Below are 25372 nucleotides of genomic sequence, written 5' to 3' on the forward strand. Positions count from 1 at the left end.
CGATAGGTCTAACTCAATCTGACCTAATGACATCATTATCACATGGCACAGCTGATTGGTTCTCTCCTGTATCGGTAGCCAATGAGCTCGCTGCTCAACATTCAAATATATGTCTAGTGCTTGCCGTAGCAGTGCAGCGTTCTTCAGAAACCCTTCACCTTCCCCAGCTCCACCTGTATAGATCTGCTACGAGGTGATTCATGTATGCTATATGGGGGTTATTTCATGTATGTTATATTTGCAGCAGTTATATTTCTTACATGCTCACAGCAGCATGTTGTGGATGTATTGGCAGTAGTAAGTCTCTGTACTTGCTCTGCCGCAGCAGCAGCAGCAGCAGCAGCAGATCTATCCCGCCAAGACCAAATACATTAACATTGTCATGTACATTACCATGCCAATCTCTCGGAGAGTTGTCATGACAGAAATAAATTGAGAAAGAAAATCGTAATTGTGAGATATAAGGTCACAATTATCTTTCTATTTAAGACATTCAGAAAGATTTAGTTTAGTGGCTGAATTATTAGATTTTGTCCTCTTGATACTGAATATGTTGTACTTAATTGTCAATTAATCGCTGATTTTCAATTTTATTTCTTAAGACATCTAAATAGTAATTTTGACATTACAGAGAATAACTTCTACAGGATTGGTGGGGGGAAAAAATCCCATTTATATGCTTTAATTTGATTTTTTGCAGCCCAGCAGGATGAGAACGAATCAACAGGGGGTAAATTCCTTGTGAAGGCACTGTATTTCAACCTTGAAAATCAGGGCTGTCTGTCACCGGGACTGAAATCAGACCAGCTTAACAGGCAAAAGTGACTAACATCAGACAAGCAATCAGCATTTAATCTGAAACAATATGTGGTATGACCATCATTGCATGCACCTGTTTTCAATTTCATGTATAAATAGAGCATTTCTCACTGTGATATGGAGCAAACTTCTTTACTGTGGTTCTCATCTACGGTACCTTACATGCTTTGTTTTAGGTTAGCTTTTCATGTTTAAAGTGGATTGTGCAAACTGTACAATTTATATATTCCTTTGCAATTGTTGATTGTCAGACAGTATGGACATGATCCCAGCTATTAGACATGACGCACTGTGGGATCTTATTTGTCATTTACATCAGACTGTACGACAGTCAAGACTCGTTAAAAACAGACATCCGCAAAAAGACTTGGCCGGCGTTTTATATCATCAATCCATGACACGTTTGGTGACAGGGAGCCACACTGACAAGTGGAATTGAAATGGTGGCTAGCAAACAAAAACAGTCTCTAGCATTAACTTTAACCATGGCTTGTCTTGAAAGAAAAATGAAAAAAACAAAACAAAAACAAAGATGTGTTTGGAGCAAGTGGTGATTTGTTGTTGTCGCACTCAGCGGTTCTACTAATGGTTCTTGACGTCTTGATATCATTGTAAGAGAAGTCACACTGCAGGACTGTGCCTCAAATTTCAGAGGAATCCTTTCGAATTTGCAAAAATTGTCTCAGATGGCTAAACTGTGGCTAAAATCATATAGTGTGAACCCAGCTTAAGAAAAGTCCATAAAAATACAGCCCATTGTATACCATGTTACCATGAAGGAATTTTCCGTATGCTGATTTTTACATGTGTTTTACCCATATTTTGAATTACACACTGCATTATGTTGTGTTTTAAGGTTGAAGGAAATATCCATAAACTTAATGGTATTTTTCTGTCAGGATATTCTCCTTTTATGGTTTTGGTTTTTTAAAATGTGTCTACAGATTCCCAATCTGGTTTCAAGTCTTAATCTGTTACCTTCGCCTGATCTATTTAATTGGAATCAGCATGCGATCTCACAGCTGATCATGCAGACAGACCCCTTCAATGTTACTTGTTGGATCATTTTGTGGAGATTGCTGTGCATGTCGCACCCCCGTTCATTTTACTGTGTTGCCTGCTGTGTGTACTGATGTTAGAGGTAATGTTGCATTTAAAAAGTTTCTTTTAAAAACTGTTTACCAGCTTTTAGTTTTCCATTCTTGGTTTTGTTCAAGCTGATGGATGGTTACCTCATGGGGATTTTATAATGTCTCTTCTAGTAGACATACAAAGAATAATGAAGCCATTAACTGGGAATCTTGTGCTGTTGTTCACCGTCTTTTTGCAACCTACAGTACCTAGGTACTGTCATGTGCATAATGTTTCAGTGACTGAAATGGTCTGCTTATATGGCTGAAAAACTAATTTTCACCCAGTAGCAACTTTACATCAAACAATGTCGACTACTGTTGCAACTAACTTTGTAAATCCAGTGTGTGACTGGTTTAGAATAAGACCGCACTGTTCTAGTCAGGGGTCAAGGTGGTCTAAATTTTAAAAAGGTTGTGTTAGGAAAGCAGTTTCCTTCATTCACACCTTCATTGTGAACCATTTGTCCTTTGTGCTTGGATAAAGTAGTCTTTAGCTCTGCAAGTATGGTGATGGCCTGAAAAATTTACTTTTAGTTTGACAAACTAAAATAGAGGTTACAAAGCATGTTCCCTTACTGTTAAGCTTCCTAGGTTGATTTGTTCCCAGTGTGACATAGTCAAGTGAAACTGCCATGACTCTCACAATCAATTTTTATGAACATTCTGATAGAAAAAAGTGCCTAAAAATCTCGTCTTATTCAAAAGGTTTGCATATAAAATCTATTCCTTTTGTGAACGCAAGATTTGGATATTCAAAGCTGCAATTTAGTGTGATTACTGTAATTGCATCGGGTTCTCATTGAGCACAATGTTAAAAATGGCATCATCTCGTGCACAGTGGAGGCATGGCTGAAACAGCAATATAAGTTGAAGATAATAGTGATATATAGTTTTAAACTGAGTCAGCAAGTTACAACGAGAACTGCTGCTTAAAATCGAGACATATATCATTTGAAATGCAATTCAAAAAGGAAATACAACAGCATGAAAATTTCCTGTTTTGAGTGATTACATTATAGCACAACACAAAGCAAACTGTCTGCCTGCCTGGAGAAATGATTCACTCATCAGCTAATCAGGCAGCTTGATATTGGCATAGGAGCAGTGTTGGGAAAGCAACTCATAATGTGGGTCAACTACAGTTAAATTACCCTTTTAAAAGGTAGTAAGTTACACACTACTAACAAAATGTAGCTAACTACGCTGAAGCAATAATTGGAGTATTTGTCATTTCAGTACCTAAACTGTATATGAAGCAGTGTAATTCTGCAATAAGATTATTTGTCTGATAAATATAACTTAATTTTACAGCAAATACAACTAATAAAAACAAGACAGCCTCATGTCTTAGTATTTTTTTTACCATACACTGAAAGTCACTGGGGTCCAAGGTTGTTTTCATTGTACAGACAAAACCAGTTTAAACATTCTTCAAAAACATTTTTGTGTTCCACAGAAGAAAGAAAGTAATGCAACATGAAGGTGAGGAATGATGACAGAATTTTCATTTTTGAGTGAACTATCCTTTTAAATGCAGCTATATGCCAATATTTGTTTCACTCAAATTAGTGTGAATTCTGTTTTTTGTACTAAAATTTTATGCTTTAAATGTAACCCCTTTAACAAAGTTTTTGGCTCATAAAAATGCACGGGTTAAAATCAATCACTGAACCATTAATTTGATAATTTAATGTGAAAAAACTGGTTGACTCAATGAAGCAACATATTAGAGAGACGTTTTGTGTTTAAAAGTTTGGGGAGGCAATACAATGTGATGAAAAATAAAAAATTTAGCTATAATGCAGACTATATGGCTACTTTACTAAAAATAGTGAATTGACCAGAAAACTTTCACTACTTTGAAAAAAGATAAAAATACAGATACTAATATAGAAGCTAGTAGCATTACTACTTTTTTTGTTAGCTACTTCCCAACACTGCTTAGGAGGTACAGAAAGGGATTTTCATTTCATTTCATATTGTTGCTCTTTTGTTAGTTTTGACTGCTTTTATTGTCCCCATTTGTAAGTCGCTTTGGATAAAAGCGTCAGCTAAATGACTAAAATTTAAAATAATAAAATGTCATAGCTGTCAGTAAGAAAGTTAACATTACAAGGAAGCAAACTGAATAGAGCTCTACCAAATTTCCTTTAATGCTCCTAAAAGTGTCCCCACATCCTTCATATCCTCAAAGCATGTTTAACAGAGTGCAAGAGTTGAGCGACAGTCAGCGTCTCCTCTCTGACCTTGTACAGATAAAAAATTTGCTTTGCCTTTGCTGAGTGGAAGCTGAGAAGTGAAGCTTGTCCAAGTTTCCCTTCACAGGAAAGGACAAAATGTCACAGGTCGCAATGACTCGTCTCTCACTCTCACAGCATTTCAGTTCCTGGTCAGAGTCCTGTGGCCGATTGATAAACTAATATGACATTTCTTTGGATCTCTGCCTCAGATCTAAACCAGCTGTGTATACTAGCTAAAGGTGTTAACATCGCTCAAAATATATGTTCTTTTATCAGGTTTATATTGTGGTGCAGAGTAGTACTGAAAGGTGTAAAGTTAACACTACTTATAAGTATTTAATCTAGATAGTGCCTTTGATCTGACCACACAGAACCAACAGTATTACGTTTTAAATATGACCACCCTGCGTTTTCAAAATCACTGTTCAATCTCAAGGTTTGAATTTATCCTATCTCTGCAACAGCAGCCAATGAAAGCAAAGCCTAGAGATATGAATGAGACAAAGGCTGGGGGAAAGACATGAGTAAACATGTCAACCACGATCTCTCTTCTTTATGTTTACTATAGAGGTCAGTAGGGCCACAGAGGCACAAAAGGCATGACTGTGGATGCATACAGCTGGTTTCCATGGAATCTGTACCATTTAGTTCCTCTTAATGAATGCTAGTAAAATGTTGAGTATGCTGTACCTCATTTTTCATTTTCTATATACCTACAGGTCCTCAGCAGTAATTGATCTGTGAGAGCATTTGTGCACAACAGCAGATGGGCAGTGCAGAACTGGCTGCAATGCATTCGATTAAGAAGGACTGGCAATGTCTGGTGCGGTCAGGAGGAGAATATAGTACGTCTTGCACAGCCCTCTTTCATTAGCAATGCAGATGTGTGTTGCATAGAACTGTGAATTCTGTTTCGTGCAATGTGTTTTCAGCAATATAAAATGCAGATAGATAAATAAGAGAAGCAACATAATCACTCAAAAAATTTTTTGGTTCAAATGAGGCAAGGAGGTCTAATTTACCTGGAGATCTATTTGTCATAGCACTTCATCTCTATGGTAGTTGCTTGGCTGGTGCATGCAGTCCAGGAAAACATGACCTAGATAAAGAGTAAAGATCACTGGTTGAACATAGATAATTTTTATCATTTTATTTTTAAAAAAATTGATCTAGTCTGAATACACATCTATTTTGAATGGCCATCAATGGCAAAATATGTTTTTTGTTCAACTTCAAATAATGGTGTATTTTACCATCAGGGCTGAAACTGGCCAGTTGGTCGATTATGTGGTTATATGGAGAAATAGAAAGAAAGAAAGAAAGAGAGAAAGAAAGAAAGAAAGAAAGAAAGAGAGACCAACAGTATTACGTTTTAAATATGACCACCCTGCGTTTTCAAAATCACTGTTCAATCTCAAGGTTTGAATTTATCCTATCTCTGCAACAGCAGCCAATGAAAGCAAAGCCTAGAGATATGAATGAGACAAAGGCTGGGGGAAAGACATGAGTAAACATGTCAACCACGATCTCTCTTCTTTATGTTTACTATAGAGGTCAGTAGGGCCACAGAGGCACAAAAGGCATGACTGTGGATGCATACAGCTGGTTTCCATGGAATCTGTACCATTTAGTTCCTCTTAATGAATGCTAGTAAAATGTTGAGTATGCTGTACCTCATTTTTCATTTTCTATATACCTACAGGTCCTCAGCAGTAATTGATCTGTGAGAGCATTTGTGCACAACAGCAGATGGGCAGTGCAGAACTGGCTGCAATGCATTCGATTAAGAAGGACTGGCAATGTCTGGTGCGGTCAGGAGGAGAATATAGTACGTCTTGCACAGCCCTCTTTCATTAGCAATGCAGATGTGTGTTGCATAGAACTGTGAATTCTGTTTCGTGCAATGTGTTTTCAGCAATATAAAATGCAGATAGGTAAATAAGAGAAGCAACATAATCACTCAAAAAATTTTTTGGTTCAAATGAGGCAAGGAGGTCTAATTTACCTGGAGATCTATTTGTCATAGCACTTCATCTCTATGGTAGTTGCTTGGCTGGTGCATGCAGTCCAGGAAAGCATGACCTAGATAAAGAGTAAAGATCACTGGTTGAACATAGATAATTTTTATCATTTTATTTAAAAAAAAATTGATCTAGTCTGAATACACATCTATTTTGAATGGCCATCAATGGCAAAATATGTTTTTTGTTCAACTTCAAATAATGGTGTATTTTACCATCAGGGCTGAAACTGGCCAGTTGGTCGATTATGTGGTTATATGGAGAAATAGAAAGAAAGAAAGAAAGAAAGAAAGAATATGTTTTTTGTTCAACTTCAAATAATGGTGTATTTTATTTACCATCATGAAACTGGCCAGTTGGTCGATTATGTGGTTATATGGAGAAATAGAAAGAAAGAAAGAAAGAAAGAAAGAAAGAAAGAGAGAAAGAAAGAAAGAAAGAAAGAAAGAGAGAGAGAAAGAGAGAGAGAGAAAGAAAGAAAGAAAGAAAGTAAAAAAAAAATGTGAAGTTGTAAATAAAACAGATTACTGGAGTCCACTTTACAACAAAATACTATTTCAGTCTTTCTACTTTAAAATTTCATGTTTTTTTCAAGGTGTTATTTTCGATATTTTTAATTAATTGTGAAAATTGTTTCTACAATATTTTTTCCACTGTGAAAGAAGGAAAGCTGAAAGCTGTACCTAATATGTAAACTACAAACTACAAAAATACAAACATAACAAATTGTGCGCAATAAAAGGCAAAATAGGGTCAATTGATCAATTTTGATTTCATGTTGACTTTTAAGCAATAGCTAATATCAATTTTTAAAAATTATTTTAAAAATGCATTTTAAAAATAACACATCGTAATTTAGATACTGAATTTCTGCATTTGTGTCTCAGATCGACATTATAAAAAACATGACACATTATCTATCTGGTTCAGGGATTGTTGGACTAATGTCGTTGGCCTGCATTCATTGCACAGCACTGGCTTATGAGAAGAAAACTGATAGTTAAAAAACACTTTCCTCTTTGATTCTACAGACAATGAATGGCTGTAAATATTTAAATGTGCAGTGCAAAAAGAGTCAAACATGACTGACAGAAATGCAGTTTTCCCTGGCAATGTCATAAGGATATTCTGAAGAGCTTTGTCAGTTTCACAAAGGAGCACCGGTGATTTCATGTTGACTTTTAAGCAATAGCTAATATCAATTTTTTTAAAATTATTTTAAAAATGCATTTTAAAAATAACACATCGTAATTTAGATACTGAATTTCTGCATTTGTGTCTCAGTTCGACATTATAAAAAACATGACACATTATCTATCTGGTTCAGGGATTGTTGGACTAATGTCGTTGGCCTGCATTCATTGCACAGCACTGGCTTATGAGAAGAAAACTGATAGTTAAAAAACACTTTCCTCTTTGATTCTACAGACAATGAATGGCTGTAAATATTTAAATGTGCAGTGCAAAAAGAGTCAAACATGACTGACAGAAATGCAGTTTTCCCTGGCAATGTCATAAGGATATTCTGAAGAGCTTTGTCAGTTTCACAAAGGAGCACCGGCTACATTTCGTTTCTGTTGCCCCATATCAGTATGCCCTATAGACACTGCACTTTGGAAATGCCATTGTGTATGTAAAAGTGCACACCATTGCTTGGAAAATCAATGCTGTTTTAATAAAAGGCATGGTAAAAACAGTATGCCATTAAGGTGATTATTTCTGTGCCCTTGAGCACCACCTCTATAAATCTAGAGAAAATGTTTGTGATTTTGTTCATTTAAAAACAAAATTGATATGCAAACGCAGCCTTAATGAGCTTTTTGAATATCAGCTATAATGATATTTACAAGAATAATACCGTTGAAAATATGGCTGCTGCAGTCTTTCACTTTTGTTATCAAATGCAATTAAGCAAGTTTTTTGTACTCAGGCACAAAACAAGTGCACTCACATGATGCTATTGTAAATGCTCATCCATCTGAATGTCAGGCTAATGAAATGTTTAAGAATGAGAACTCTAGCTGAGTTTAAATTACTCAAAGAACTGAAGAAGATGGCATAAGAGCTCAGGCTGAGAAGATGATATATAGACGAAGTGAGATAGAAGGGGGTTAGACGACAGCTGTTTGGAATCAGACAGAGGAAATTCACTCAAAGCATCAGACATTGAGATGCAGTATTCAGTGTTGCCTCTCAATGATTGAGACAGCACAACAGCAAGGTTGAAAAATAATTCCTGTTTTGAAACTGAATTGCATGCCATTATAGCCGTTGCTTACATTCACTATGCTGAAAATAAAAGAAAGGCCTTGAAAGAGTCTGAGACAATTTTTATCGTAGAATATGCACATTTTAAAAAGCTATAGAAGATATGATTTGCTTTTCCTGAGCTGTTAAAAATAAAGCATTTACCCAGCTAACAAAAACATGTTCTAAGAAACTTTTGCTAACATTTACATCGTAAATTACTAAAATGTTATTTTGGAATTTTCTCTGAACATTCAAAAACAGTTTTTATGTTTTTGGTTATGCAACATCAAGGGAACATTCCATTTGATCCTTTTGCAATGTCCTCTGAACATTCTGAAACAAGTAGAGACATTTAAAAATAAGACAAACATTCAATTAAAATGTTAAAAAAAAAACACTCCAAGAACGATGTACAGATGATGTTTTCTGGTTAATGTTTTGAGAACATTATTAAAGACCAAATAATGTTGAATGACCATTCCATTAACATTACAGGAAGAATTTTGAGAGAACCTTACCAGAACATTAAATAAGTTCTGAGAACATTCCCTGTTAGCTGGGTATCTCCCTACCTTTGACAAAGCATTTAAAACTTAAAAGTTTTGAATATAATTTTTCACATAGGCATGTTTTCATATACTAATAGAAAATCTCTTAAAACATGTTCTCAAAGAGCTTGTTTTTTTCCTCAGAGAACAGAAAATGATATTTTACGCCCAGTTTGAAAACAGTTTTTGCAGTTCCATTTGGTGATATTAGTGCAGTAATTACACTGCTTTAAAGGGGTCATATGATATTGCTAAAAAGAACATTATTTTGTGTATTTGGTGTAATGAAATGTGTTTATGCGGTTTAAGGTTCAAAAAACACATTATTTTCCACATACTGTACATTATTGTTTCTCCTCTATGCCCCGCCTTTCTGAAACGCGTCGATTTTTACAAAGCTCATCGGTCTGAAAAGCGAGGTGTGCTCTGATTGGCCAGCTATCCAGTGCGTTGTGATTGGCCGAATACCTCAAGCGTGTGACGGAAATGTTACGCCCCTTACCATATTGTGATGCCTTGTCCCGGCCGGAGCGATGAGACAAAAACATTAAAACCCATTATAAACGAGGCATTTGTTGCATCCAGTGGGGACATAATTACGGATTATAATGACTGTATGTATACTGTCTTTTTACGCGTTGCATTGCATCGTGCCGCGTAAACATAAAACCATGTCTGCATTTGTGATCGGAGAAATGACAAACTGCAAATGCTACTCTACACTGCTCAAAACTTGCGTTTGAATCGTCAGTGGCAAATCCTTTAAATATAAAAAAACATACTTACAGTCTGTGAGTCAGAACAACCGGCATTGTAGTCTACTCTACCAGAATCAGGATGTTTTAGGTAGGCGTGGTTGACTCTTAACTTTTATAAAGAATATCTCTTTGGATTTGAGACTTTAGTCTTTGCAACTTTACAGATCTTCTTTATGTACCAAGAGCTTGTAACACTCAAAAGAGAAAGGAAAAATTTAAATTGCATCATATGACCCCTTTAAGTTGGCTTTGGTTCTCCCTTTGAGGTCATTAGTTGAGTCTGGATCAAGCTCATTGTTATGGCCAGTGGCACTTTATGACCTTATGTAATGTTATCAATGCATGCAGCAGAGGGATTCAGCTGGACAGTTTGATATATTCATTTTTAATTACTAGAAGAGGTAAGGTGATTGGTCATAATGAGGAAGAAGTATTTTCTTTTGTGTTTACAAAATATGATCTTTCCTGTCCTAGTTCTAAGTTTCTAAACCACAAAGTAATCTGCTAAAAAAAGATGAGAAACAATCCAAAAGTTAGTTTGAAAAATGAAACAGGAGAAGACAAAGGCTTCTAAAAATACATTCATTTTTGAGGAAGGCAGACACTCTTACAGTAAAACTCAGCCCATCCTTGTCAGCATTGCAGAGGCTTTGATGAAGACGGCGTCTTTGTGATCACAGAGGATAAAGTGTGGATTATGCATATTATCTGGTGTCTCTCCCTCATTAGCAGCACAGGTATCGGAGCACCAAACAGCATATGCCTCGGCACTGTCTGTCATGACAATTGGGAAGATAAACAGTTCCCCAAATCAGTTTTTTTCTCTTTTCTCTTTTTTTTTTGGCAGCTTGCAAATGCATTCTACTGGACACGTGCTATAATTAGATCCCCAGGCCCAGTCATTTCTCTCTTTTATGTAACAAATTCAATCTTTCATTGTTGTTTGAAACACTCAGATGGTGGCATGTAACTATTTATATATCTTAAGCAAGCGATACTCAACTGTAACTGTAATGAATTATACAAGACAATCACCATGCAGACACATTGAAAAATAAATCAAGTAAATGAAGTTTTGGTTTCATTATGCCATTGCACCAACTGGCATGAAGATCAATCTTAAATGGGCAATCCCATTCTGTTATTGCCAAAGACAACCACCAGAGGGCACTTAGTAGGACTGAGACACAGTGGGCTGCAGGCATAAAGTGTAGCTCTACAATTATATTTTAACCCTCTGTATTTTGGATGTACTGAAATAGGATGATCCAGAGCTAATGATAATAATCCCTTGTTATTTTATTTTATTTTATTTTGTCAGTGCCAGTGAAAATGAGTCATTGCATGCATAAAAATGTAACTCCCATTTTGGCCACGCTATTTTTTTGCAGGAGTGGGTTGGATAGAATGAGTAGTGCACTTGTTTAAAGGGCTGACATGAGCTACTTTGGGCTCATGAGATTCTTCTGATCTCATATTAATTTATGACTTTGCAGTACAGTATCCTTTGCTGGTCTACATTTAAGCCTGGCCAAGCTGGTCTCCCAGTCTGACCAGATGAAATAGACCTCTTTAAAATCAGCCAACGTAATTAAGCTTGGAGATCATTTAAGACCAGTAAAGACTTAGACTGATTATGAACGATTCCCCCCCTCTTTCAGGTAGTCAGGGAGAGCTTGCCAATCTTAAAACCACTTTGGCTGGCAAACCACCTAGGCTGTTATTTTTTTCCAGCAGTTTTATCTAGTTATTAGACGCATTTGACCACTTATACTAGCTTAAACCACCTAAAACCATCTTAAACCAGCTAAGACCAACACACATGCTTGTTTGTGCTTTTTATATGTTCAGCAGGTTGTAACTGTTTTGATATGTAATGATGTACCACGATAAATAGAGATAGCTACTACCAGCGCAGTAAACACTGCTTACCTTAACAGTCCTCCCACTGAAGGGTTAAACGGATTTACCATCCACGGAGCGGGTTAGTTATTGTGGCGCAGCGCAGAGCCTCTGGACTGCGCGCTGCAGCGGACGAGCGCTCGAGCGCAACTTCAGTACTCAGTACTGAGCGCCGTCAGCAGTACCAGCAAACATAAACAATGGTGGAGCGGCTGTAAACCCAGCTCAACAGATCGAATTAGCCCCATGGACGGGCATTTCGCGTACATCGACATGGAAAACCCGACCGAAAACCCCAGCAAGGCGGCGGAGTACCTGAAAGAGCTCAATAAGATCATCGAGACCCAACAGGAGTTGCTGGAGAAGCAGAAGAATCGGATTGAAGCGCTCGAAAAGCAAGTGTGTGATCTTTGTCAAGAGAACGCGTGCTTGAAGGATCAGCACCAGAGGCACCTGGCCACCTGCAGACTGCAACAACAGGGCAACAGTCACCCCACGCTGGGTGCCATAAAGGAGAATGTGATCCAAGAAAAGTAAGAGTCCCACTTTTGCAAAGCTGTCACTGCTTGTTATGTTTGGACCACGCATGAATGGAATATCTAAGCAGGCATGTCAGCTAGCTGTATATGGTGCTCTTTAAATGACTAGTTATGATCAGTAGTGTTTATTTGTGGGTCTCAACGACAATGAACAGACTCGCTTAGCGGGACGACTTTGTGTGTGAGTAAATACCAGCACTCAAATGTCACTGGGCGTGTTATTTATATAAAATGCCTGTCTGTATTAAAGTGAATATATTAGATAACCCTTAAGGTGCACAGCTGCTCATAGTCACTTAGAAAAGATACATTAAAAGCAATTTTGAATGATACAGTCGGTGCCCCCTGCGATGCTCAATGCTGTCTAGGTAGGCAGCTCGCGTGGACACACACCCCATGTCGACAGCGTTCAATTTTGACAAGACTAAAATGGGCTTTTGACAATTGTTTACCCAGCGTCATTCTGTGCACGTAATCCTAGGTTGTCTCGTTCAGTGTTTCACACTGTTGTTCATACTTTATCCGGGGTTAGTAATCCTGGGTTGTCAGCTTTTGAGATTTCACAAGTAGGGGTTAATGTTTTTGTTTGCATATTTATGAGGTAGCTAAAGTTGATTGGAAAAATATGGCACGAGACCTGTTTTAATAACGGCGTGTCCATCTGTGGAAATGTTGCCAAGTAGATCCGCGCCGGTTGGATTCCTTGCAAAATATACAGCAAAATACGGTGTCTTCATAATTTTTTTCACGTTTGCCTTCGCAGTTTGACATATTTAACATTTCCCTCAGTTATGGAGACTAAACAGCGTGTGAAAGTTCTGAGAACTGTAGAAAGCTCGTGAATATTTAATGGAGTTGCCAGTTGCTAAACACATCCTCTCAAGAACAAGGGTTTCGTGACCCAGGGTGGAAAACAGCGCTAACACAGGTTTGAAAATGCAATAACCCAGGGTTAAGTGTAGTGTGAAACACCCAAAAGAGGTCCGGCTGAGGAAAAATTATGAAATGAAGCCGTTTTACTCATCTCTAAGCTGATGAAAGCATCTTTGAGCAAGTGTCTGATTGGTGGTTCAACAGTAAGAAAGACATGATATTTAAAGAATGTAAAATATCCTCTCTTTCTAGTAGCCTGTATTTTTTAATAACAAAACACAAGACTTAAGAGAATTGCTTGCGAAACGTCTGTTTTGCAGCTGCGATGGTTTTAATTGATTTCAGTCCGCCTTTGTACGAGAGTAATATGTGAACTTAAGTTGGCTTTGGTTCTCCCTTTGAGGTCATTAGTTGAGTCTGGATCAAGCTCATTGTTATGGCCAGTGGCACTTTATGACCTTATGTAATGTTATCAATGCATGCAGCAGAGGGATTCAGCTGGACAGTTTGATATATTCATTTTTAATTACTAGAAGAGGTAAGGTGATTGGTCATAATGAGGAAGAAGTATTTTCTTTTGTGTTTACAAAATATGATCTTTCCTGTCCTAGTTCTAAGTTTCTAAACCACAAAGTAATCTGCTAAAAAAAGATGAGAAACAATCCAAAAGTTAGTTTGAAAAATGAAACAGGAGAAGACAAAGGCTTCTAAAAATACATTCATTTTTGAGGAAGGCAGACACTCTTACAGTAAAACTCAGCCCATCCTTGTCAGCATTGCAGAGGCTTTGATGAAGACGGCGTCTTTGTGATCACAGAGGATAAAGTGTGGATTATGCATATTATCTGGTGTCTCTCCCTCATTAGCAGCACAGGTATCGGAGCACCAAACAGCATATGCCTCGGCACTGTCTGTCATGACAATTGGGAAGATAAACAGTTCCCCAAATCAGTTTTTTTCTCTTTTCTCTTTTTTTTTTGGCAGCTTGCAAATGCATTCTACTGGACACGTGCTATAATTAGATCCCCAGGCCCAGTCATTTCTCTCTTTTATGTAACAAATTCAATCTTTCATTGTTGTTTGAAACACTCAGATGGTGGCATGTAACTATTTATATATCTTAAGCAAGCGATACTCAACTGTAACTGTAATGAATTATACAAGACAATCACCATGCAGACACATTGAAAAATAAATCAAGTAAATGAAGTTTTGGTTTCATTATGCCATTGCACCAACTGGCATGAAGATCAATCTTAAATGGGCAATCCCATTCTGTTATTGCCAAAGACAACCACCAGAGGGCACTTAGTAGGACTGAGACACAGTGGGCTGCAGGCATAAAGTGTAGCTCTACAATTATATTTTAACCCTCTGTATTTTGGATGTACTGAAATAGGATGATCCAGAGCTAATGATAATAATCCCTTGTTATTTTATTTTATTTTATTTTGTCAGTGCCAGTGAAAATGAGTCATTGCATGCATAAAAATGTAACTCCCATTTTGGCCACGCTATTTTTTTGCAGGAGTGGGTTGGATAGAATGAGTAGTGCACTTGTTTAAAGGGCTGACATGAGCTACTTTGGGCTCATGAGATTCTTCTGATCTCATATTAATTTATGACTTTGCAGTACAGTATCCTTTGCTGGTCTACATTTAAGCCTGGCCAAGCTGGTCTCCCAGTCTGACCAGATGAAATAGACCTCTTTAAAATCAGCCAACGTAATTAAGCTTGGAGATCATTTAAGACCAGTAAAGACTTAGACTGATTATGAACGATTCCCCCCCTCTTTCAGGTAGTCAGGGAGAGCTTGCCAATCTTAAAACCACTTTGGCTGGCAAACCACCTAGGCTGTTATTTTTTTCCAGCAGTTTTATCTAGTTATTAGACGCATTTGACCACTTATACTAGCTTAAACCACCTAAAACCATCTTAAACCAGCTAAGACCAACACACATGCTTGTTTGTGCTTTTTATATGTTCAGCAGGTTGTAACTGTTTTGATATGTAATGATGTACCACGATAAATAGAGATAGCTACTACCAGCGCAGTAAACACTGCTTACCTTAACAGTCCTCCCACTGAAGGGTTAAACGGATTTACCATCCACGGAGCGGGTTAGTTATTGTGGCGCAGCGCAGAGCCTCTGGACTGCGCGCTGCAGCGGACGAGCGCTCGAGCGCAACTTCAGTACTCAGTACTGAGCGCCGTCAGCAGTACCAGCAAACATAAACAATGGTGGAGCGGCTGTAAACCCAGCTCAACAGATCGAATTAGCCCCATGGACGGGCATTTCGCGTACATCGACATGGAAAACCCGACCGAAAACCCCAGCAAGGCGGCGGAGTACCTGAAAGAGCTCAATAAGATCATCGAGACCCAACAGGAGTTGCTGGAGAAGCAGAAGAATCGGATTGAAGCGCTCGAAAAGCAAGTGTGTGATCTTTGTCAAGAGAACGCGTGCTTGAAGGATCAGCACCAGAGGCACCTGGCCACCTGCAGACTGCAACAACAGGGCAACAGCCACCCTACGCTAGGTGCCATCAAGGAGAATGTGATCCAAGAAAAGTAAGAGTCCCACTTTTGCAAAGCTATCACTGCTTGTTTCGTTTGGACTATGCATGGATAGAATATCTAAGCGGGCATGCCAGCTGTATATGGCGCTCTTTAAATGACTAACGTTAGTTATGATCAGAAGTGTTTATTCGTACAGCTCAACGACAATGAACAGACTCGCTTAGCGGGACGACTTTGTGTGTGAGTAAATACCAGCACTCAAATGTCACTGGGCGTGTTATTTATATAAAATGCCTGTCTGTATTAAAGTGAATATATTAGATAACCCTTAAGGTGCACAGCTGCTCATAGTCACTTAGAAAAGATACATTAAAAGCAATTTTGAATGATACGGTCGGTGCCCCCTGCGATGCTCAATGCTGTCTAGGTAGGCAGCTCGCGTGGACACACACCCCATGTCGACGGCGTTCAATTTTGGCAAGACTAAAATGGGCTTGACACGTGAAATTGTTTACCCAGCTCATTCTGTAAACGTAATCCTAGGTTGTTTTGTTCCGTGTTTCACATTGTTGTTCATACTTTATCCCGGGGTTAATTAATCCTGAGGTTGTCAGGTTGAGGTAGCTAACGTCGTTGATTGGACGAATACGGCGCGCGAATTGTTTTAATTGCTTGTCCAGGTGTGGAAAGGTTGCCAAGTCAATCCGCGCCGGTTGGATTTAGCCTTTTAAAAATATACAGCAAAAATCATCATTATCAGTTAACGTGTTTGCCTTCGCAGTTTGACATGTTTAACGCTTCCCTCAGATTTGGAGAATTAACAGCGTGTGAAAGTTCTGCGAACTGTTAGAAAGCTCATGAATATTTAATGGATCAAATCTTGATTGGGTTGCCAGTTGCTAAACAACGGTGTTAACGCAACGATCTCTCAAGAACAAGGGTTTCGTGAATCTTGACCCAGGGTGGAAAGCAGCACTAATTCGGGTTTGAAAATGCAATAACCCAGGGTTAAGTGTAGTGTGGAGAATCTTTGAGCAAGTATGTGATCGGTATGGTTCAACAGAGAAAGCAGCAAGGTTTAGTATGACCAAAAAAAAAACTTCTCTTTTTAGCAGCCTGTATTTTTTTCCATTTTTTTATATCATTTTTTTTAAATAAGAAAAACCCAGATTTAATCAAGAGAATTAGCTGCGATGGTTTTAATTGATTTCAGTCAGTCTTTGTATGAGAGTAATATGTTGACTGAAATGGCAAACATTAGTTTCACTCTACATTCTTGTCAGATCTTAATGTGTTTATTTATATTATTTGCCTTTAAAATGGAAAAATTCAAATCTTTGTTGTGAATGTTTGAGATGAACTGCCCGTTAGGAATTCCTTTTCGATTCCATTTGTAATACAGTGTTGTCACAATGCTAATCTGAAGAAGGGGCCCGAAGTATAATCTGTTGTTATTTTATTATGTTGACAATCAGGGGCTCACATTGCTTCTCGTGCCACATTACATGATGGGTTTACTGGCTTGCTGTAGTGTGTTAGGATTTCCAAGAGGATTCATTGCAAGAGATAAGTGTTTATCTGGCATATTTATGGAAATATGCATGAGTGTTTGGATGAGTCGGGAACATAGATTTCTCCCCCAGACATGTGGCATTTTAAGCCTCATGTGGATTTGGATTTTAGCTGTATGTCAACATGCAGTTTTCACATTAGCTCTTGTAAAGCAAATGCACTGACTGATCATTCATGATCTCTTATTTTTTTACAGTTTATATTGTAAATTCCTGTTTTATTCCGCTATAGTAATCAAAGCGGTAACCTTTAAAGAAGATGGTGCCGTTTCATGAGCTGCACTTGCACTTTCTACAGTACATTTTGTCAATAGCTTGTGTTGTAATTCGGTGCAGAGAGGCAGAAAGTTTGACTTTCACCTTCATCTTTCATTTAAGCAGTGCTGATTCTTTGAGAGTGAAATACTTTATCTGTTATTTACTGTTTTTGAGATCAGGGAAGACATAATTTAATTTTACTCCTGGCTCTTGACTGAGGTCTGTGGTGTAACCTAACATTATCAATTCATTTTTATTTCCCACTTGCTATTTGCTTTTTGCATATGCCTTACTTATCTGTGCCTGCTTGAATGTCAAAACTATTTTGTTCATAATATGCGCACACTTCGTTATAGTCTTTTCCACCTTTGGGCTGAGTGGTTTTCATTGGCATGGTTACAGTTTAGTTTTTCACTGTGGTGCTATAAAATCAGGATTACAATATATTCAGCATATGTCTGTTGTTACCTCGGTGATGCAAGAGGTGTAGATGGCGTGGCATTGTTGGTAAACATTAGAGCGAGCACAGTATCAAGGATGATCACATTCTAGTTTTTAGGTCTGCTTTTTTCCTTTTTTTGTGTTCGTTTTGCTACAACACATCAAGCAGAGAGAAGGAGATGAGAGGTTGATCATCATATGCAGAGGGGTTATGTATTTAATTGGAGATGAACAACACAGAAACATAACATTTTCTAGATTAGATATAGTGTACCTTGATGAAGAAAAAGTGCATAGAAAAATACTGTATTATCCTAGCAAATACATGTGGGAAGTCGTGGCCTAATGGTTAGAGAGTCGGACTCATAACCCAAAGGTTGCGGGTTCGAGTCTCGTACCGGCAGGGATTGTAGGTGGGGGGAGTGAATGTACAGCGCTCTCTCCCACCTTCAATACCACGACTGAGGTGCCCTTGAGCAAGGCACCGAACCCCCAACTGCTCCCCGGGCGCCGCAGCAAAAAATGGCTGCCCACTGCTCCGGGTGTGTGTTCACGGTGTGTGTGTGTTCACTGCTGTGTGTGTGCACTTTGGATGGGATAAATGCAGAGCACTAATTCCTAGTATGGGTCACCATACTTGGCCACATGTCACGTCACATTTTTTAAATCATCTTTACATCACTACAGGTGGTGGATGGTTAGATAACATGGTGAGAAATCTGAGCAGATAATGGTTTGTAATTGCATGCTAAACTAGAAATGTAACTGGAACCACTGAAGGTGGAAAGCTGCCTATGTTATTTGTAGTCACAAAGACAGGTATTCTTAGTAGTGTATCTTAAATGGATGCATCATTGTGATTGCCTGTGATGTGAATTCATCTCCATTTCTCAGTCTCCTTTGGTACTGAACTGAGAGTCCTTCAAATATTGAGGATTAGAGAAGATCCTCCACTCCGTTCTTCTCACATCCTCATGATTTGAAGGACTCTGGGTTTAACACAAAGGAGAATGAGGAAAAAGAGCACTCCAGTTATTCTGCAGCTTAACTTATTCTGAAGAATCACTGGATGTGTGAGGAATTGGCATAACTTGAGTGGAACTTGCATAGTTACAAAGCTGCATCTGTGATATGCATGGCAATATATCTTAAATGCATGCTTCATTTGGATTGCCTGTGATGTGAAGTACTCTTCCTTATTCTCCGTTGATACTCAATGCATCCTTCAATTCACAAGAATTTGAGAAGATCATTTGCTCCGATCTTCTCACATCCTCATGATTTGAAGGACAATGGGTTTAACACCATAGGAGAATGAGAAAAAGAGCACTCCAGTTATTTTGCAGAATAGAACATGCATGGTCACACAGCTGGATCTGTGATGTGATACAGCAGTATACTATACAGTAAGACTCTGGGTTTAATACAAAAAGAAAAAGGGGAAAGATGACTTAACGTCACAGGAAAATACAGTGAATCATGGATTTGAGATACAATGTTGAGAATATTACAGATACAACTTGACTTATGACTACACATGTTCCTCTTAAATTATGCCATTTTGACACTTCTTGAATAAATGGAGTGGTCTTCTTTTTCACTTCTCTTTGGTGTTAAACCAAGTGTACTTCAAACATAAGGATAAGTGAAGATCCTGTGTCCAATCTTTTTCCCTCCTCATGATTTGAAGAGCTTTGGGTCTCACAGTGCAGTCACAATGAAGCATACAAATGTAATCTAGATGGCAGTCACTACAGTTGCCCTTTTTCCTCTTTCTCCTATTGTATTAAACCCAGTCATTCAGTTCATGAGTATCTGAAATGATCATCCGCTCCAATCTTCACAGATCCTTATGATTTGATAGACACTGGGTTTAACACCAAAGGAGAGTTAGAAAAAAAGACCACTGTGGTTATTCTGCAGCTCCTCACAACTTCTGAATAACTGTAGGATTATCAAAATACCATAACTTGACGTTCATCTGGATGTGTAAAACATCCAGGTGATTGCAACAAATGGTGAAAAGAAAGCGTTTTCTTGAGGGGTGGTTTCTTGCAACTTGGCACATCTGTCCGTTAACAGTCTTCTGGCTGGTAGCTACAGTACATTTGTACAAAGGCGAAGTTGTCACTGATAAATTTTGTTTCGTGGCAAAATCGATTACATCAATGCATCACTATCAGAAGTTTTCCACAAACATATGATAGAAAGATTTTTCTTGCAGCAGAAATGTTTTTTTTGGTTCGCTAGCTGCCTAAAATAATTTAAATCTCTTGTGCTATTTGTGTAAAAAAAAAAAAACTGGTATTTTTATTTTATTCTGTTGGCACTTTGTTTTAAACATACATGAGTAGGTTGACTTCCTTTAAAAAAAAATATATATACATGTAGGTGTGTATTTATACATACATAATAAATATAAACAGAACACACATATATTATGTAAACACAAACTTATTTTGGATGCGATTTAGGGCTGCACAATTAATCGAATTTCTAAACGCGATTACAATTACAGATGCCACAATTACGTAATCGTTCAAAGGGGCAATTAATCGTTCAAAGTCCACTTATGTTAATATTCTGAGTGCTTAAGATGTGTTTTTTTCTTTCTACAGGTTATCTTAAGGGTTTTTCCATTGTTTTAATTTTAGTGTTAGTATAACATTATAATACCATTCATATTTTTACAAACAATGGTATAAACATCATTCAATGTAAATTGTGATAATCGTAATTAATAAGCACAATTTCAAGGGAATAATCGACAATTATGATTTTTGTCATAATCGTGCAGCCCTAATGCGATTAATCGCAATTAATCATTTGACAGCCCTACTTTCTCACACCAGTCAGTGGCTCTGACAGGGAGATCACCAAGTCATAACAGAGCATTTCTACACTTGCAGCTCTGCACTGACAATCTGTTTCCTAGCTGCTCCATATTTTTTTTCATAGGCTGGTGCAGTTATCGCTTGTGACTGCTTGCAAGCACACACTGTGATTTAGAGTATGGAAGTGTAGTAGGCAATGAAACTTCAGCCAATGATTTGTGTGTTGCGTTTCACCTTAGAAGGGGACTGTATTTGGTATGCATTGTTTCTGCACAATGCTGTGGAGAGTTATAAGACTGGCATTTTTTGCTGCAGCCAACTGCTGGCCTTCATGTCACAAAGCACTTTGCCACGTCAGCTTACGGCTTTGTGCTGACTGCAGCAAACTGGCAATCGTAGCATAGGCTGAAATGGCTCATGAAAGAATCTCTTGGTGATTTTTGTATACAAATGTCAGTTGATGCAATGCTTGTGTGGAATTATCTAATATTCACAAAGTAGTATCTTCTTCAGTAGATGTATTTGTCTAGGACACATGTGTCAAACTCAAGGCCCGCCACATCATTTTATGATGTTTAACATGTTTCTGTTTCTACTTGGCATTCTATTTATATGCATAAATTGACTTTGGTGTGCATATGATACGCAGTGGTTAGGATTAGTGGTGTGGGGTTTTTCCGTTGATCACGTTTGCGTGGACGGCTCAAAGGAATAAGTGCAGACCTCAGTGCTAGAGCCCCACCGACGGAAATGGAAAAACACAATATTCTCCATTCATTTAACGAATTAAAAAATCGATTGCAGCTTTCAGACACGACTTTCTTCTCGTTTTAATAGTTCGTTTGAGGCGGTTTCTATTGAGCTATTTTAATGACAAATGTCCAGAGCGCATATTGCCTATGCGAGAGCGCATCAAATGCGCGAGCGCAAATCTCTCTGCTTGCAGGTGGATTCCCATTCATTCACTCTTACAGAAAACAGACACGCTTTCTATCGATCATTATATACGTGCGCTCAAAAATTATCTTCTCTCCTGAGTTTAATAAACGCAACCTGGAGTGTGGGCATCCACTGGCAGAAATATACATTGGCACATATGCCAACTAATGTAAATAAGTATTTACATAGCATAACAGTAGTAGTCCAAATGTATCTGTTTTGCACGTGTCAACAATACATTATGAAAATAAAAAGAAGCAGGTTTTTTTGCGATCACATCAACTGGCAAACTCCTGGTGCACTCATAATAGAAGTGATGCGTTTTTTCCAGCAAGATGAAAGCATTTCAACTTTTCAGAATGCCGCAAGCGCACCACGCGTCATGTGACAAGAACCAACCAATCAGCTTCATCCTTTCCGTAACAACATTGAAAGCTCAGCCAAGATGAAGGAACAGCTGATCGCATCAAATGCGCGAGCGCAAATCTCTCTGCTTGCAGGTGGATTCCCATTCATTCACTCTTACAGAAAATGGACACGCTTTCTATCGATCAGACATTATATGCATGCGCTGAAAAATTATCTTCTCTCCTGAGTTTAATAAACGCAACCTAGAGTGTGGGCATCCACTGGCAGAAACATACATTGGCGCATATGCCAACTAATGTAAATAAGTATTTACATAGCATAACAGTAGTAGTCCAAATGTATCTGTTTTGCACGTGTCAACAATACATTATGAAAATAAAAAGAAGCAGTTTTTTTGCGATCAGATCAACTGGCAAACTCCTGGAAAGTCTAAGGATCCAGTAAGCAAATGCATTCAAACAGTAAGTTCAAAACGGCACTAATGCAGAGAAAACATGGCTGATTTCATCAGAGATGGCGGCGATAATAGTACTCACATACAGATGTCAGTAAAAAAAAATTAAAATCAGCAAGCTATTTGGCTTAAAAGCACGAGTGTTTTATACTGGATGCTGGCTGAAGGTGTTTTTTAGATTACACAATAGTCAGTGGTTTAGTAAATCTGGATCAGTCAGGTCAAGGTAGCTCATTTAGTGGTCTTTTGGCGTCCCCCTGTGTTCCTGTTTGGTATCGCAGATTGACTTGTTCAATTTTTTTATTAGAAGTGCTGTAAACTACTAAATGTAATGTACAAATGTTCATTTTCTGTGAAGCTGCTTCGCAACAGTGTATCATGAAAAGTGCTACACATAAATGTGAATAAAAATAAACAGTTATTAATGAATTTATTTATGTATTTTGGCACTATATACATTCATTACAAATTATGAAAATTAAAAAGTACTTTTTTTTAGTACTTTAGTTTGTGTTTATTTATTTTTGGGTGGGGGAGTGGGGTTGAGTACCACCTAGTGTTGTTTTTGGCGGCCTGTTTTAATTTTAGTCAACTTGTCAAAATTTCAGTATTCGGTACCAATACCAGTGAAAATCCACGGTTCTCGGTACCAATTTCTGTACCAAAGCAAAACACAAAAACATGCTAATTGAACAACATTTTTATTAATAACGTTAAACAAAAATTAAATGTACAAAACCAATGCCATTCTTTATACTTATTTAAAATTGTTTCAAGTTTTTCCACAAGTAATAAAAGTAAGAAAAAAGTAAACAAGTTTCACCCAAAAGTTTAGTCATAGTTCTGCTGCCACTCAAAAACAACTGTAAACTGTTGTCTGTTTTAGGGTTTGCTGGTGTGTTTCAGGATCTTCCTCAGTCTGCAGCTGTAAAAGGAAAATATAATATACTTAAGTAAAGCAATGGGCTGAGTCTGACCAAATACAACATTAGATCATTGACAACAGCTAAAATATAACTTTTCAGTAAATAACAAACCTCAGCTTTAATAATAAATTTAGATAAGATTACATATATTAAGTGTATATCAAATAGATGGAAACTGTAGTATTAAAAACACTTTACAATAAGATTTTATTTGTTAGATAACATGACCTAACAATAAACAATAGTTATATGGCAATTATTCTTCTTAGGGTTAATTTCAAAGTTCAATCTGTTAAAATTATTTAATGCACAATGAACAAACATGAATGATCAAGTGTTTGTATTAAATAACATTCACAAACATTAATGAATGTTTTAAAAATATATTGTTCACTCACTGTAAGATGTTACTAGATCTAACTCACGTTAGAAAACATTAAGTCATTGTACAGTAAAGTCTATACAGGAGATAAAATTTGACTGTACTTTTATTTAATCCAAACTGTGTTCATATTTAATTTTAAAGGGCTTTTAAAACCTGCTAGAGATATTCAGCCAAAAATTACAACTAACTAACTAAAAAAAAACAAAAAAAACTTTTTCTGACGGACTGATATGACAAACACTGTTAACATACATTTGTACATTTCTCTAACACGCATATTTTGGTTACACAGTTCATTTAAAAGCCTCTGGTGTGTAAAAACAGTAAATACCATTATGTCCTCCTGTTTTTTACAGTAATAAAAGTTATAAGAGCATTAAATCGACACAAAATTAACGCATGCTGAGATTGATTAGATAGTAAAAGTATACAAATATACGCCAAAGAAAGCAGGCAAACCTTTTTTACTAAATTAATCTACACAAGTCGCGCTTAATGTCATATCCAATGATGTGTGTTGAGATATTTAGTATGAAAATAAATGTAGCCTGATTTGGTTATATGTCTTTTCTTATTTAACCATAATAATGATATTGTAACTGTGGTGTCTTGCTCACTTTTCCGTGAACAACTGCGCATAAATCATAACTGGGACTAATGAAATTCAATAATAATGGCAATCGCATTTAACAGTAAAGGCTCATATTTGAATATGTTCTTTTCATTTATTAAGAATTATAAGCGTGTTTATGATGTGATTTAGCCTATGCACATTTATCTGAAAGCCTGGCAGAGTGATCACAAGATGCTATGCTAAAGTTTTGTATTGTTTACAGAAAGGATGCGCGTTCTCCTCTTTTTTTCTGTTAATTAGTACGTTGCGCTGCATGCCTGTTTTTCTTCAAAGCACCAACTTAAAATGCCTAATTTTGGTTTGATTGCTTGTGGTACATGAGAAAATAAATAATTTTGCCTACCTGATGTAATAGATTTAATGCGAGTGCGGTTCGGGTCGCGACTCGCGGTCTTTATGTCAAACGTGTCTGGTCTGGTTACAGAATTAAATTAGTGCTGCTGTCAGATAACGGGTCGAGTGTTCTGTTAATTACTGCTGGTGCGCGTTTACCAAACAGGAGCTGTGCAGGACTGCTTTAAACTGCTTTGCGTCTCTCCGTCAGATAACCTTACGTGCGCCATTTACAGACCATTTCCCTAAACCGCCGACGCCACACAGCTCATATATTTTTCCGCCAAGGGGTGAGAACGTAATGATTACTAAAACGATTATTTATTTTTGATAATTATTATTTTATTTCAGTTAGTTTTTCAATAACTGTTGTTTCGTTTCGTTTTAGTTTTTAAATTATTTTGCCATTTTTATTTTATTTCAGTTTACGAAATAGTTTTTTCATCAATCGTTTTCGTCTTAATTTTAGTTTTCGTTTACCCTTGCTGACAGATGACAGCTGTGACAGCTAAGTGGAATCCCGGAAAATAAACCGTGGAACTTTGACCAATGAGAGAACAGTTTACTCGCGTGTGACTTGTATTAACAAATTTGGTCCGTTTACAAACTTTGCTGTGTGAAAGC

The 25372-nt window shown here is 37.5% G+C and overlaps 1 protein-coding gene and 1 long non-coding RNA gene across 5 annotated transcripts in view; one reads left to right on the forward strand and one right to left on the reverse strand.

Annotated features, from left to right (window-relative positions):
* LOC107749437 (uncharacterized) overlaps nt 1-16191 on the reverse strand; it is an 18571-nt gene extending 2380 nt beyond the window's left edge. The window contains exons 1-2 of one of the 2 annotated variants that reach the window (XR_001641032.1): nt 16120-16191; nt 5215-5291 (exon numbers count right to left, since the gene is read on the reverse strand). This is a non-coding gene — a long non-coding RNA (uncharacterized LOC107749437). Of the gene's footprint in view, nt 1-5214; nt 5292-12543; nt 12618-16119 lie in introns of those variants that run through there. The other variant, XR_001641033.1, reaches the window with a different exon arrangement.
* LOC107749434 (IQ motif and SEC7 domain-containing protein 1-like) overlaps nt 11666-25372 on the forward strand; it is a 218257-nt gene continuing 204550 nt past the window's right edge. The window contains exon 1 of one of the 3 annotated variants that reach the window (XM_016564590.1): nt 11666-12204. In XM_016564590.1, coding sequence (XP_016420076.1) covers nt 11918-12204 — 287 coding nt within the window. In that variant the 5' untranslated portion in view covers nt 11666-11917. Of the gene's footprint in view, nt 12205-15114; nt 15656-25372 lie in introns of those variants that run through there. The other 2 variants (XM_016564594.1, XM_016564589.1) reach the window with 2 other exon arrangements.

Source organism: Sinocyclocheilus rhinocerous, unplaced genomic scaffold, assembly GCF_001515625.1.
Source record: "Sinocyclocheilus rhinocerous isolate Xijiao unplaced genomic scaffold, SAMN03320098_v1.1 scaffold889, whole genome shotgun sequence".
Classification (NCBI taxonomy): domain Eukaryota; kingdom Metazoa; phylum Chordata; class Actinopteri; order Cypriniformes; family Cyprinidae; genus Sinocyclocheilus; species Sinocyclocheilus rhinocerous.